At 39.4% G+C, this 13,877-nt stretch overlaps 1 protein-coding gene across 9 annotated transcripts in view; it reads right to left on the reverse strand.

Moving 5' to 3' along the window:
- Positions 1-288: 288 nt before the first annotated feature.
- POPDC1 (popeye domain cAMP effector 1) overlaps positions 289-13,877 on the reverse strand; it is a 60,535-nt gene continuing 46,946 nt past the window's right edge. For 6 of the 9 annotated variants that reach the window (XM_073336892.1, XM_073336900.1, XM_073336893.1 and 3 more), the window contains one exon: positions 5,357-9,265. In XM_073336892.1, coding sequence (XP_073192993.1) covers positions 9,002-9,265 — 264 coding nt within the window. In that variant the 3' untranslated portion in view covers positions 5,357-9,001. The other 3 variants (XM_073336895.1, XM_073336894.1, XM_073336899.1) reach the window with 3 other exon arrangements.

Genomic DNA, 13,877 nt, shown 5'->3' on the forward strand with positions numbered 1-13,877 from the left:
CTGTATTTTAAGCTAAGAACTTCAAAGTTCTGGATTTATGATCTTCACAGTACACTGTAATATTTCTGGGATCATCCATATTCATTTTTGGTGCACCATCCCTGCTATAATTAAAGAGTCTCTAGCAGCATTTCCACTCAAACTCTTCTCTGAAAACTTCCTATAAAAGTTCATGCTAGACAAACTTTCTTAGTAAATTCTACACACCAAAATAACCCAATCCCACACCCAATCCTCCGCATTTAGTATAAGTGCAAAAGTTTAGGAGTTACAAATTTCAAATGCTCCTTTAATTCAAACATTTTTATTGTTTAGAAAATAAATGTTGCGGACTTGTCCCTAACATATCAAGTCCTCTGGCTATCTACAGTATTTTCTTTTAAAAAGGTCATGCTGTACAGTTATTTGACAATCAGCTACTATAAATGTTGCATAACCTTTTTCATGTCTTTAAGTTTGTCTTAAATGCTCATAATGCTAGTACCACACAACACTCATTGAACTTATACCTAGCCGCGGTGATTTTATCAGATCTGTATCTTTATAACCGGTTTAAGTACTTATACAAGAGATGGCAATGGATCCAAAAGGAGCTCTTATTGTCTACAAAGTAAATAAAGGTTTTTACAAAACTCAGTGAATTTATATGGTAAATTACCTCCGCTCCAAAAGGGGCCAGCGTGATCTACTGCATACATGTGAGATGTAAAATGTATTTAACATATATTTACATAAACTGGTAACTATGGCTCACCTCAATGAGAATTTTTAATATGCAAAAAACAAGCCACAAGACACACTGAAGTAACATTAAAAATTAAATTTAAAGCCACAAAAACAAGTGTCGTTTTTTGGCATTGCAAGAGCTTCAGAACAGTGTAAAAACAGATTATATACCATAGGCACAGGCTGATTCAAGGACACTCTTAGGCTTAGCTTCACTGGCAATACTAGGACAATGATCACAGTAAAAAGATCAGAGTGAGTTTAAGCCTGACTCCCACTGTTATCCACAATCTCATTATTTGTCATATTCTAGTCTCCACATTCTGTCATCTTAAATTGTTACATAGACTGTTGTATCTGCCATTACGTTCTTTGACAATGAATACAGTTTATTATTGTGATAAATACATTGATGTTATTTAGGCATGTACACGCAAACTGGAGGTGGAGCTGGTAGCACTACCTATTATTAAGGCTGCCCAACACTTCCCATTACGAAGGGCCCTTTTTTGAACTACTTATAATTTTGCCAAACCATAAGTGCTTGGGCTGAAATTTTCCATACTGGGCATCTCCCTCAGGAGAACTTTTTTGGAAAACTTTAGCCAAAACGGTGCAGCTATTTCCAAGAACAAAACTAGGGAAAAATACATTATTTTGGCCACGTTTAAAAATTCTGGTGATTTTTTTTTTTTAAAGATGCTTTAGAACCCCCATGCATTAGGAGCGGAGACTTGAAATTTGGCAGAAGGATGGCCTTTGTGTCAAATCTATACATTTTGCCAAATCCTTGTGAAAAACAGAATGTGATCATGTAATTAAAAATTGCATCATAATGCATACACATAAGGGGGCCAAATATAGGTTGCATGGGAAACTTAATTCTGGCTTTTCCTAACTTGAGTACTTGACTGTGCAACTTTAATGTTCTTTTTAAATTGTTTTGTGTGTGTAAAATATAAACACACACTTTCATGCACACACAAAAAAAGTATTAACTTCATTTTGAAATTGCAATATTAATAACTATGGTGTTCAGTACAAATGATATTGGGTCAAATTTTCCAAACATTCCCATTCACTTTCACTGGGACTTAGGCTTGTTAGTGGCTTAGAAAAATGGGACTTGGGTGATTTTAAAAGTGGTCCTCAGCAAGCAAATAAAATTTCAGACTAGTCTGTTGCTTAAAATTGAATTCAACTAGGCAGAGAGCTAAAGTAAAAATACAACCATTCAAAAATCATGGCCAATAAGTAAAAATACAATGTCTTTTTAATTTTTTTTTTTAAAAGGAGAATAAATAAAACTTGGCATCTTTATCTAGAAGCCACTAACACAGGTATATTGTGGTTTAATTCTCTGAAAGTAAAGGTGCTGATAGTTTTCAGAATCCCATCAAAATAAGCTTCTTGCTTTTGCCATGTCTACAGCGCCATGTCTACTCAAGGCAGTCACTGAACCTCAGGCTTAACAGCAGATGGTAGTTCAAAGACATCATCTTCACCACTTTCTTCTATCGGTTTCATTTTTGCTGAAGCTCTCATATAGGGAGATGTCCGGCCTGCCACAATTTCAAAAGAGAAGAAAAAGTTAAACTGAAGAATACAGCCCCGCCATGATATAGACTTATTTGTGATAAGGACACAGCAAATCTGATGATTCTCCCAAAGGTGAAGAATTTAGATTTTCCAGGTGAAAGTCAATTAATTTGACATCTGTACTATAGCATCAGGAAATCATGAATGCCAGGTAAAGGGGATAGGAATCATAATCTTTTAGGGCCAAATGCTACTGTCCATACTCAGGAAAACTCCTTTTGTGTCAATGGGAGTTTTCTGCACTTCTTACTCAGGGAATTGTGTTCCCGATAGGTATTTTTCTTATTGCTGTATTCATGCACGAATTGGCCCAAAGAAATAGAAGGAGGACTTAAGCACAAAAGGTATCTCTGAGTACTTGCCTCAGGATACGCAGTCATGACAAAATTCTTAAGTTTACTCTGGCAGATCTCAGCCAGAGTAACTGATCATAGCTCCACTGCCTCATAAGCAACAACATGGGATAAAACATACTGAGGGGTAAGATACAAATCCCATTGCATAAACAACTATAATGAAAAACATGTATGTTATATTAACAACAAAATGTAGGACTAAATAATATGCACCATATAGCTAATGACTGAAATTGGTTCACTGCTCTAGCAGTAGGTGGTAGCCTTCAGGCAAAGCAGCAAATGTATAAAACCCTCTAAAGGAGAGCACACAAAAGCACACACTCAGTTGGAAGTTAATGGGCATTTTGCCTGAGAATGGACTTCAAGATTTGAATCTATAGGAGTACATACTGTGGAGGGGGATTTAGTTTCAGAACTCTCATCTGACAGGTAAATCTATGTCCTCCAATCTGAAAATTGTATTTAACTCCCTGTCTTCTCTCAATTCCCTAAGAGTTCAGCAGTCCTTCATTCACAACTGGTGCAGGCTTTGGACTGGCACAGTTTATAAACAGCCTGCATATGATGACTGAAAACAGTATGAAAAAACTTTAAAATGTTAAAATATTATCCGAGAAGAAAAACAGTAGAAGAAACACACTATATATGCAGATAAGAAAAACATTTCCCTTCAAGAATCTTTGCAGTCATAACATATGGTTAGTAAACTGACACTTATTACATAAAACTACTTAAACTTCAATCCATCCACTATGCAATAATTAATAAATGTTTTATTTTTATTACCATGGCACCTACGAGCCCTAGTCATGGACCAAGGCCCCATGGTGCTTTGTGCTGTACAAAGACAGAAGAGAAAGATGGTCTCTGTCCCGGGGAGCTTACAATTCAAGTATATGCTTTCCATTACTGGGATCAGATTTAAAAAATTACACTCATGCAAACACTGGAAGGCATTAATCAATGCTTTTAGACCACCACATGTAGTAAATGTATTATGCAGTACTTTCTGCCCCCCTCCCCCAGTATTTACAAACTACTTTAATTACTCAGCTGGCTTTATACAGAGATTATTACGTATATTATTAAATACAGGATTACAAAGGCCTTGTTTTCAGATACTTAATTTTGTGAGTAAAAATTGCAAGTGCAGGTTAGGCCACTTAAGGGTATAGCTACACTGCAATGAAAACCCCGCAGCAGTGGTCTCCAAGCCCAGCTCCACTGACACAGACTTGCACTCTGGGGCTAAAAATAGCAGTATAGACATTATTGCTCAGGCTGAAGCCTAGGCTCTGAGACCCTCCCTCCTTGCTGGGCTTCAGAGCCCGGGCTCCAGCCCAAGTGAAAACATCTACACGGCTAGGTTAAGCCCTGTAGCGTGACCCTGAGAGTCAGTTGACCTGGGCTCTGAGACACACTGCCATGGGTGGTGGTGGTGGTTTTGTTCAGTGTAGACATACCCTCAGATGTTTAAATCTGAGATTTGTGGGTGAAGTTATGGATTTAGATATCTAAGTGACCTAAATAGCGGGCACAAATTGCACCCATAAAAATGGAGGCCTGAAAATTTAAAACTAAAGTTTCAATTTCTTTTTTAGATGTCACTAGTAGTTAATAATTTTGAGGGTGATATGAGCAAAGCTTATTTTCCTTTATTCAGAAAAGCCCATGTTTCTCCATAGTAGGCAGAAGCACGGTGGCACAAGCCTGCTGAACAGAGTTGGCAGTCTGCTCTCATACTGTAAATTTCTTCTGCACCACAGAAGTAGACTTTTGAAAGTGCCAGGGGGTGCTTGACCCCCGGCTCTGTCCCAGGCACGCTGTAAAACAGTTGATTGTGGTGGGTGGGAGGCGCAGAGAGAGAGGAGAAGATGCTGATCGGCAGGGCCCGCCTGAGGGCAGGAGGTGCTGGGGGGAGGGGGAGGAACTGATGGGCAGCTGCTGGAGGGTGCTCAGCACCCACCATTTTTCCCCCCATGGGTGCTCCAGCCCCGGAGCACCCATGGAGTCAGGGCCAACATTCTGCACCAATGTCATGCCCTTGCTTCCTCCAAATGCTGAAGCGTCATCTAGGCATGCCTCTATCCTTTGTAAGGAGAACATACAAAGCCTGAATGAGCCTCAAACCTGGGCCTCCAATACAATAGTCTATTGCACTGTCTCCAGTTCCTAAGTTCAAATGCCTATAAAAAACGGTATTTCCTGTGAAACCCAATCCTGCTTTAAACCACAAGCTGGGTATAACATTGAACATACTGAGTAACACCCAATGAAAGCATTACTGAAAATATCCTCATACTACCTTCCTCCTTAGCTTAGGCCTTAGAGGGTTGCAAATACAGAATTTGTAGAGACCAGCAACACTACTGAGTGAGCTAAACCAAATAGTCTCTTTTTAAAAAAAAAAAAATAGTAAGTCACCTTGCATGTTTATTACTGTTAATCATTAGGCTTATTTTGTAGCAATAACATTGAAACACCATCAAAGATAAAATTAGCTGAAATTATTTGTCTGCTCCAATTCATTCTTTCCCCCACTTACTTATGTTTTTAAAAAAGTTACTTCACAGTTTCATTTCTAGTAAGTTGTGCACAGATGCATTGTGTATTTCAAGTACAAGTACCAATCTGGCATAAGCAAACTTCATTTTAATACCTTTTTGAGGATGTTGGGTTAATATGTGATGTTATCAACAGAAAACATCATGCTGCAAACGACCCGCTCCATAAGTATTATAGAACTCTTGTTGGTTATTTCCTTAATATAAAAGCAGAGTGTTAGTTTTTTGTTTTTAGTTATTTAAACTTAAAACACAGTTTATTAGTATGTGAGTAGATATTCTTGCTAATAGAACCAGTTTTCCCTTTTTCTGTTATAAAACTTTGATAAAGTCTTTATATGGATTTCTTTTTAGAAATGTATTAGAGAATTTATATTTTGGAGCACAGCAGCAAAGTCATAACTTAAAAAAAAATTCTTTCAACTCATTCAAAAGATGAAGTTCTAGTTTTTACAAGTGTATTCCAGTAAGTACATGAAACTTAGGAGAGTATTTTTTGCTACTACAATGTAGAAAAATCCTAATCAGACCTTTTTACTGGGAAGCTTTTGTCTACACAAGAACTGGTCACATAGAAGGTTATAATTTATGCAGAGCCTTATCCAGATAAGCTCCCTTTTATTGTTTTCTCCTATGGCAGAAGACACTTGCTTTTCGCTTGTTGCCCTTCTCTAAATAATCTACTGTGGGTTTTACTGCTGTTTTGTTTTTACTAAAAAAAAAACGTACATTGGTTTATGCTCTAGGCTGCAGCTTGAAGGGGAACTCAATATTGGTACATTTATGCCACAGTTGGAGGCATACTGGCATGCATCATTGGACAAGTCTGAAAAGCAATTATTGAATATGCTGCACCTATGGGTGCGACAGGGCTACCTGGAAAGCTAGATGTCCACCTTTTTGTTCAGATTGCTTTTGGGACCCGAGAGAAAGAGAGCCCTGGCTAAATCTTCTTCTCAATACCTACATTCAGGCAATGCTAATCTGTGACAGTGGAACTGTGTCATATAGACAGTGTTATATAGGGGTAACAGACTACCCAGCCGTCTAGGCAAAGAATTTAATTCCATAGAAGCACTGCATATCAATGAGACAGCTAATCCCCTTCTATCAGTTTTGGAAGCTTAGACACTTTATTAACTAACACAAAGAAATCTTGTTGAGAGAAACAAAGAGATGGAATAATAGGAATACAATAGCGAAGAGGACTTTACCAAGTATTATTAAACTCAGGTTTATCTTAAATGGGGATTAATATTATCTCTGAAAATTGTAAGCCTTTAGATAATGTTGAAATACTGGAGTAAACACTCTGAAGCTGTTAGCTAGAAGTGAGGTTCTCTTCCAAACTGCCCATGACAGTCTCCCAATTGCACAAATATAATCATTCAGTTTCCTACATAGTTGTATGCGGGAGAGCTCAGAATTAATGTCCCCCAAAACCCTGTCTTGCTGGAAAAAAGATCATAGGAAAATTAAGAAAAATCAAATCTGATCTGCCGCTAACCCCCTAAAACTACATCCTGTCAGTCACCCCCTAACAATCAGGGTGGAACACTCCTAGGGCTTGTGCTCCTATAACTGTGATGACAATATATCATTGGTAAAAAGTAGAAAGAAAAGGACTCCCCAAATCTGGAGGCTTGGAGAAGAATTGTAAGGGAGACAGTGGAGAATGGATAATTAAGGTGGTGCCTTAAGGTTAAATAAAAATTGTTAAGTCATCTGTTTTTTTTCATATTAGAAAGAGAGAAATTTGGTATTGGTGGACCACTGACAAGTTTTTATGCATTAAGGTCCTAACAGCTAAACAGTGAGATCGCGAGAGCCACCATAGTTAATTCTGTATGACCCAGTTAAACTAAGAGCTTGTGCCAGCTCGGTTAGGCACATTTTTTTTTCTTCCAATATCTGATTTCAGGTTAAAATGATTACTAAAGCTTATTTAAGTTAAGTGGGAGACAAAAAGGAAAGTATTGACATGAACACATATGACCCAAGTACACTTGATAAACAATTTTGGGTGAATGTAAATATTGCAGGATGAGAGGAGCCTATTTTTCTAAGCAAAATTTGTTAGATTCTCTATGTTGAAAACAAGTAATATAATATGATCATGGAACCTGATGATTATAAGAAATTGTTTTTAAATAAAAAAATCTGGATCTAAAATGAGTATTTGGAAAAAAAATAAAGAAATTCTTGATGTGTGTGTGCGCGTGTGCCCGAGGAAGTGACCATCTAGTCTGGTGCCCACATAACTTAGGGATTTGGGCACACCTGTGATAGTGAACGTGAAAGTAACCACACAGTTGTGGGCAAATCAGCATAACAAAGTAAGACTGCGTGTCTTTAGAACACCTCCAATAAGCTTCCTATAGTTCTACATGCAACAGAGAAAAAAGCCAAACTAAATTGAGTTATTTAAAAAATTTCTATAAAGGTATAAGATCCTGATGCAAAAAACACAGAACCTGATCCTGGCTTTCCCCATTCCACCTACTTTGTGCTACTCTAGGGGTTCGGAGCAGGTGGAAAGACAGTTTAACTGCCTACTTGGAGATTTCCAATGTTGGCACAGTGCAGACATTTTTAGCTCTATGTCACATTCCTCCCGCCATACCCTTTATTGCCAGATAGAGAGGGAAGAGCATGTGCTCTGACAATTCCTGGAGAGTAAAATTATCAGTAGTATTTAAGCGCCTTAGGATACGTCTACGCTATAAAAAACAAACAAAACAAAAAAAACAAAAAACACAACCCACAACCCACCGGCAGCGAGACTCAGACCCTGGGTCAACTGACTCAGGCTTGCACTGTGAAGCAGTGTAAATGTTAATGCTCAAGCTAGAGCCCGGGATCCAAGACCCTCCCTTCCTGCTGGGCTTCAGTACCTGGGCTCCAGCCTTAACCTGAATGTCTGCATTGCTATTTTTAACCCAAGCTCACGTCAGTTGATCCGGGTTCCGAGGCTCACTGCCTTGAGTCTCTTTTTTCTGTGTAGATGAACCCTAGGAGACCTAGCCATGGACCAGGGCCCCCTTGTATTAAGCACTGGACAAACAGAGAACAAAAAGATGGTCCCTGACAATGACTCTTCATAGGTATTACCAGCCAGCACAATGTAGGACAGCTCTGAGGCTGCTCTAAATTGCACTATGAGCCAAACCAGCCCCAGCATCAAAGAGCTTGTAAAGGTAACATAAAACCACCATTGCCGACCCTGCACCAAGCACTCTCCAGTGCGGCTTAGATGCAGCTATAGCAGTGGTTCTCAAACTTTTATACTGGTGACCCCTTTAACATAGCAAGCCTTTGAGTGTGACCCCCCCCATAAATTAAAAACCACGTTTTTTATATATTTAACACCATTATAAATGCTGGATGCAAAGTGGGGTTTGGGGTGGAGGCTGAAAGCCCACGTAATAACCTCGTGACTCCCTGAGGGGTCCCAACCCCCTCTTTGAGAACCCCTGAGCTATAGGCTATAGCCCCTGTGTACACGATTCATGCATTATTTTTTATACTGAATACAATTACTGAAACTTTCAGTGTTATTTATACATGTGATGTGCCTCCCTTTCTCAAATATATCTGTTTGAATATTATTGATCTCAGACATTATAATATAGATCATTATTTCTAGTATTAGTAACACTCCCTAATTTTTAAATTAAGTAGATTCGGCTGCCATCCAAAGCCACTATACAATGTCTCAACTTCCCTACAGCTTAATACAAAAGCTCCTTTTATTTACAGCAACACACAAATGGCCCAAATCTTGCTTCCACTGAAGTCAATAGAAGTTCTGCAGTTGTCCTTAATGGGCCACAGGGCTGGGCCCAAGATTTGCTTCACTTTTTTGGAGGACTCACGAAGAGAGGAAGCAGTGGAAGACCCACGAAGAAACTGCTGCAAGCCATCTTCACTGTCACTGGAACTAGCCATGCTGTTTCTCATCTGCATCACAGAAAGCTGTGAGCAAAGGCTGGGGTGCTGCTCCATTTTTTTGGAAGTCTGAAATAAAGAGATTTTAATATATTACAGCTACACTTTAGAGAAACAAAAGCAAATCTTCCTCCATCCTAGGATCTTTGGGCTAAAGTACGGCTATTAACGTCAGAGGTGAGCTCCTATGCATTAGTGACTATGGGCATTCCATGCAAGTGAGACTGAAGAAAGCATAACGATTCTCCAATGAGAGAAGTGAGCTTGATTCATTGCTCCAGAGGCAAAATGGGGAGTGAGCTTGGAAGAGACACTCACCATGCTTTTAAAAACCATGGAAATAAGACGTTAAAGAGAGAAGTATCCTGCATTCATTCATCTTGCCCACACCGTTGTGAACACCACACTCTAACACCCCATTAAGATTTCAGTTTCATCTCCAACAGATAACAAAGTCAGCCAGTACCCCTACTTTATCCAACACCAAACCTTAACAACCACTTCATACACTCTCGTGGCTAGCTAAGCACATCGGACTGTCACACGCTGCAAATATTTGGAAAGAGAATCCATTCTGCCTCACAGTGCCACTTTGAGAACCATGAGAAAGTCAAGAGAGACAAACTTGATCTATAAATGTATCCAGCATCCATACTGCATTTTCAGTCTTAATGTGTATGCATGGTGTTTGTGGTCACTACTGACATAAACCTGTGTGAGGGAAGGCTAAAGTAGTCTCTGGGTTTCTCATTATCAGGATGGCACTACAGGGCAGAATTATTATGTAAGCCACCATGACCCTAGATGTGCATGTGAATACTTTCATATACTCTGGGGGGTTTTTATAAAGCAGTACTGTGAGTTGGAATTTCCTGGCTGACATTTGCATTTGAGGCTACTGAAGTCTTTCCACTCCTCCCCCATCCCGCCACCTTTTGGTAGATATAAAGGATACATTCATTCAACCTTAACTCCTGGATAATCAACTGCTGCACTTGGGAATATATTCTCCAAGTGTTATAATCTAGCTTTGGGGTTTACTGAATACAGATGAAGTGTATGATCCCAGGACCTTCACTTGCTTTGGAGTACTCCTCTTGAGAAGGCTTTGGACTATTAAGTTTATATGAAAATAATCATACTCTATCATCTTTTAAATGCTACTGTATGTCACAATGATATGTCAAGCGCACACGAGAGGTGATAATCAGTGACAAAGATGTAATGGGATGGCACTTTGTTCCATTGAACTTTAATATTTATGACTTTCTCATAAAAAAGGAGAATGAATCACCACTTTCTGCACAAACAACAAAGGCACCTTTGAGAGAGAACAGGAATTTATAAATGTGCATTGGGCAGCGAATCCCATCCAGGTTGACACACATACCTGTGGCTGTGTGTCATATCGAAAATGAAGGCAAACTACTCGACTGATCATTTTGTTTTACAGCCCTCAGAATGGCTTGCCTTCAAGGGGTCCAACTTTGAAGAATAAAAAGATTTTTTTAAAATCCCCCAAGCCATACATTTGGCTTTAAATTTTTTGCGAATGTAATACATGTTCATATCAGTTGCACTAAAAATGTAGTAGCAGCAGCAGCTATAATAATCTTAAACAAAGTCATATTAGTATTTCACGGTCAAAAAAACAACAAAATTACACATAAATTTAAGTATTTTAAAAATTCCCCTCTCTTTGGCAACAAATAAAACCTAATACACATTATCAATCTGATTCTAATCTTCTGAAGTGACCTGGAAAAGAACAATTAAATAAGCATCCATTGTATTAAATTGAAGGCAGTAAGATATAACCTCCAAAATGGGTATTAACCAAAACACATTTACACTAAATCTTTTCTCTTCATACTAAATGCATATGTATTTAACATAGGTGTATTTGAACTAAGCAAGGCTCGTTTACCATTTTCAGCGTAGCGGGTATAGGCGCAGAACTGGAAAAAAAAAACACTCTAAACACTTATCTAGCCCTGTCTACAGTGCTGGGAGTCCAGTCAACACTCCATTCCCATCAGTCACAAGGAGCATTTCAACAACAGACACTGCAGTGTGGGAACAGTGATGAGAGTGGTCCCAACACCATGGGAAGCAGGAAGCCTAGGGGGAGGACGGAGAGCTCATTACTCCAAGGTACCCTACAAGAAATATTATTATTATTAAGGGGATGTAGAAAAGAGCAGAAAGGATGGGAGGAGGAAGTGAAATGGGAAGGAGGGGCAGAGAGAAAGGAAAGATGGTGGTCATGAAGAAAGACAAAAAAGAGGAGAGGAGGCAATTGAAAAGGGTTGGGAAGAGAGGAAAATCAAGATGGGAAAAATCCATGTTACAAGAAAAGCTTATGGCCAAGGTTTTCTGAAGTGCCCAGTCGTTTTGGATACTCAGTTTTAGGGGTATCTGATACCTTAAGTAGCCCGTTTTTAGGAAGGCAAGTGCTCTGCAATTTTTGAAAATAGAGTCCCTTTGGAAGGGTCTCAAGTGGGGCACCCCAAAACTAGAGGCATCCAAAAATCACAGGTCAATTTTGAAAATTGTGTCCAAAGTCACGAACAGGAGGCAGTAGTTCTGTCCCACGCAGAGCAGATTAAAGCAGTGAGAAGTATCAGAAGCAATAAGAACGCACTAATTCAAATGAACTAAGATAGGGAAAAAAACGAAGAATGGAAATATGAGACAAAGAGCAAGAAGAGATCTCTTAGCATTTAAATGCTTTTAGATTGTGTCTAGGTTTAAGATATTGGAGGGGATGGCCTGAACCTCAGATGAAGTGAAGCTCAAATCTTTCAGTAAATCCATCTTTCCCCTCTGATTTCTCCTGTAATTTGCAAATCCCATACAATGCAAATTCCAGTTATAGCTTCCTACCAGCCGTTTGTAGCTGGACTTCATTAGGGCCTAAGCAGCCAGGCTACAATAACCATCTCTTTGGACGTCTGTTTAAAATATCCCAATAGGGAGAGTAAGAGCCACTTGACTTCCAAACACTGGCTACACAACTTGGAGCAAATGGACACGTATTCCATTTTTTTTTATTTAAGAATTACTGATACTAAGACTTTGATCCTACAAGTCCTTGCATGACGTACAACAGGAAGCACAGGCCTGCTTCAAGTGAGGGCTGCAGAATGCGCAGTACCCTACTCCAAACAGAAGTCAGCCTCAAATTTCCATGCTCTGAAGAGTGCACAAGAGAAAATGGGTTTGCCTGAGGGAACTTAGCATGCAAAGGAGACGCTTATCTATGCGTTCTCTTCTTAGGCCACACTCCAGATAGGCAAAAATCACTTGCCAACTGTGCAGCACCAACCTCATTATTGCAATACAGAGTTCCACTGTGTGCTCCCTGTCCTGTTCCTCACTTTTTTTTTACCTTGCTCTTATATGCCCAAAACACCAAACCTGTCCTTACAGGATCAGGCCTGTCTCTTATATTCTAGCTGACTTTTAGCAGCCGTTTGTATTCGTGCATTTATTGGCCAGGTATAATGTAGCAGGGGACAGTATAGGCAATGCTACATTGCCTTAAAAAAAAAAAAAAAAAAAAAAAAGAGGACAATGTTGTTTCTCGAATGATTATTGCAGATCTGTCTGGAGGCAGAGAAGAAATCCAGTAGAATTACTGATGCTGAATTCCAGGGATGCTTTTGGAGTGAAATTTGTTCTACAGTATGAGTGGCAATTAATTCATTTTGGATTATTTTCCACTAAGTTCAAAACTTTATTATAGCAGCTATAATATGACCTAGTTAGGAGAATTTTGATTAACAACCTTATAAGAAAGAATTTTGGGTTGATAAATCCATGTGGATTAAAATCATGAAGCAAGAGTTAAAGTGACTAACCCTAACCCTAAACCTACAAGTAGTTGGAAGTTGTATAAGTGGTGCAGAAGAAGTCCAATATTACTAGAGTAAATGTTTATCAAAACTCTGAAGCCACTACATAAACAATAAGACCCAATAAGCACAACATAGCTCCTCTATCCAAACAATGCAAAGCCATGTAAGGAGACACAATGAAAGTAACACAGGGTTACGTATAGATTTGTCCTCACATAATACCTGAATCAAGACTTGTCTCCAAAAAGTCTAACAGTTGAAGTCAGAGATGGTAAAGTCCCCCTAGTCACCTAGTCCAGCTTCCTCCCAATTAAAAGATATACATAACCTTTTTTCATATAGCTAGGGTCCTACCAAATTCATAGTCCATTTCAGTTAATTTCACGGTCATAGGATTTAAAAAACCATAAACAGTTCATGATTTTGGCTATTTAAATTTGAAATGTCACAGTGTTGTAATTGTAGGGGTCCTGACCCAAAAAGGAGTTGTGGGGTGGGCGGCACAAGGTTATTGTGGGGGGAGGGGGGTTTGCGGTACTGCTACCCTTACTTCTGCGCTGCTGCTGGCAGCAGTGCTGCCTTCAGAGCTTGGCAGCTGGAGTGTGGTGGCTGCTGGCCAGAAGCTCTGCTCTGAAGGCAGAGCCACCACCAGCAACGCAGAAGGGTGCCATGATATGGTACAAGGTAAGAGACCCAGGGCCCCGTCTCTGCTGGTCAAAAATCACTCTCATTATTTACCCACAGTGGAACAGTTTCAACAGGAGGGACGAGGGGAGCCCCACATCAGACTATCCCATACCCTAGTGGTTAGAGGCCCCTGT

The sequence above is a fragment of the Lepidochelys kempii genome, chromosome 3 (assembly GCF_965140265.1).
Source record: "Lepidochelys kempii isolate rLepKem1 chromosome 3, rLepKem1.hap2, whole genome shotgun sequence".
Taxonomy (NCBI): Eukaryota; Metazoa; Chordata; order Testudines; family Cheloniidae; genus Lepidochelys; species Lepidochelys kempii.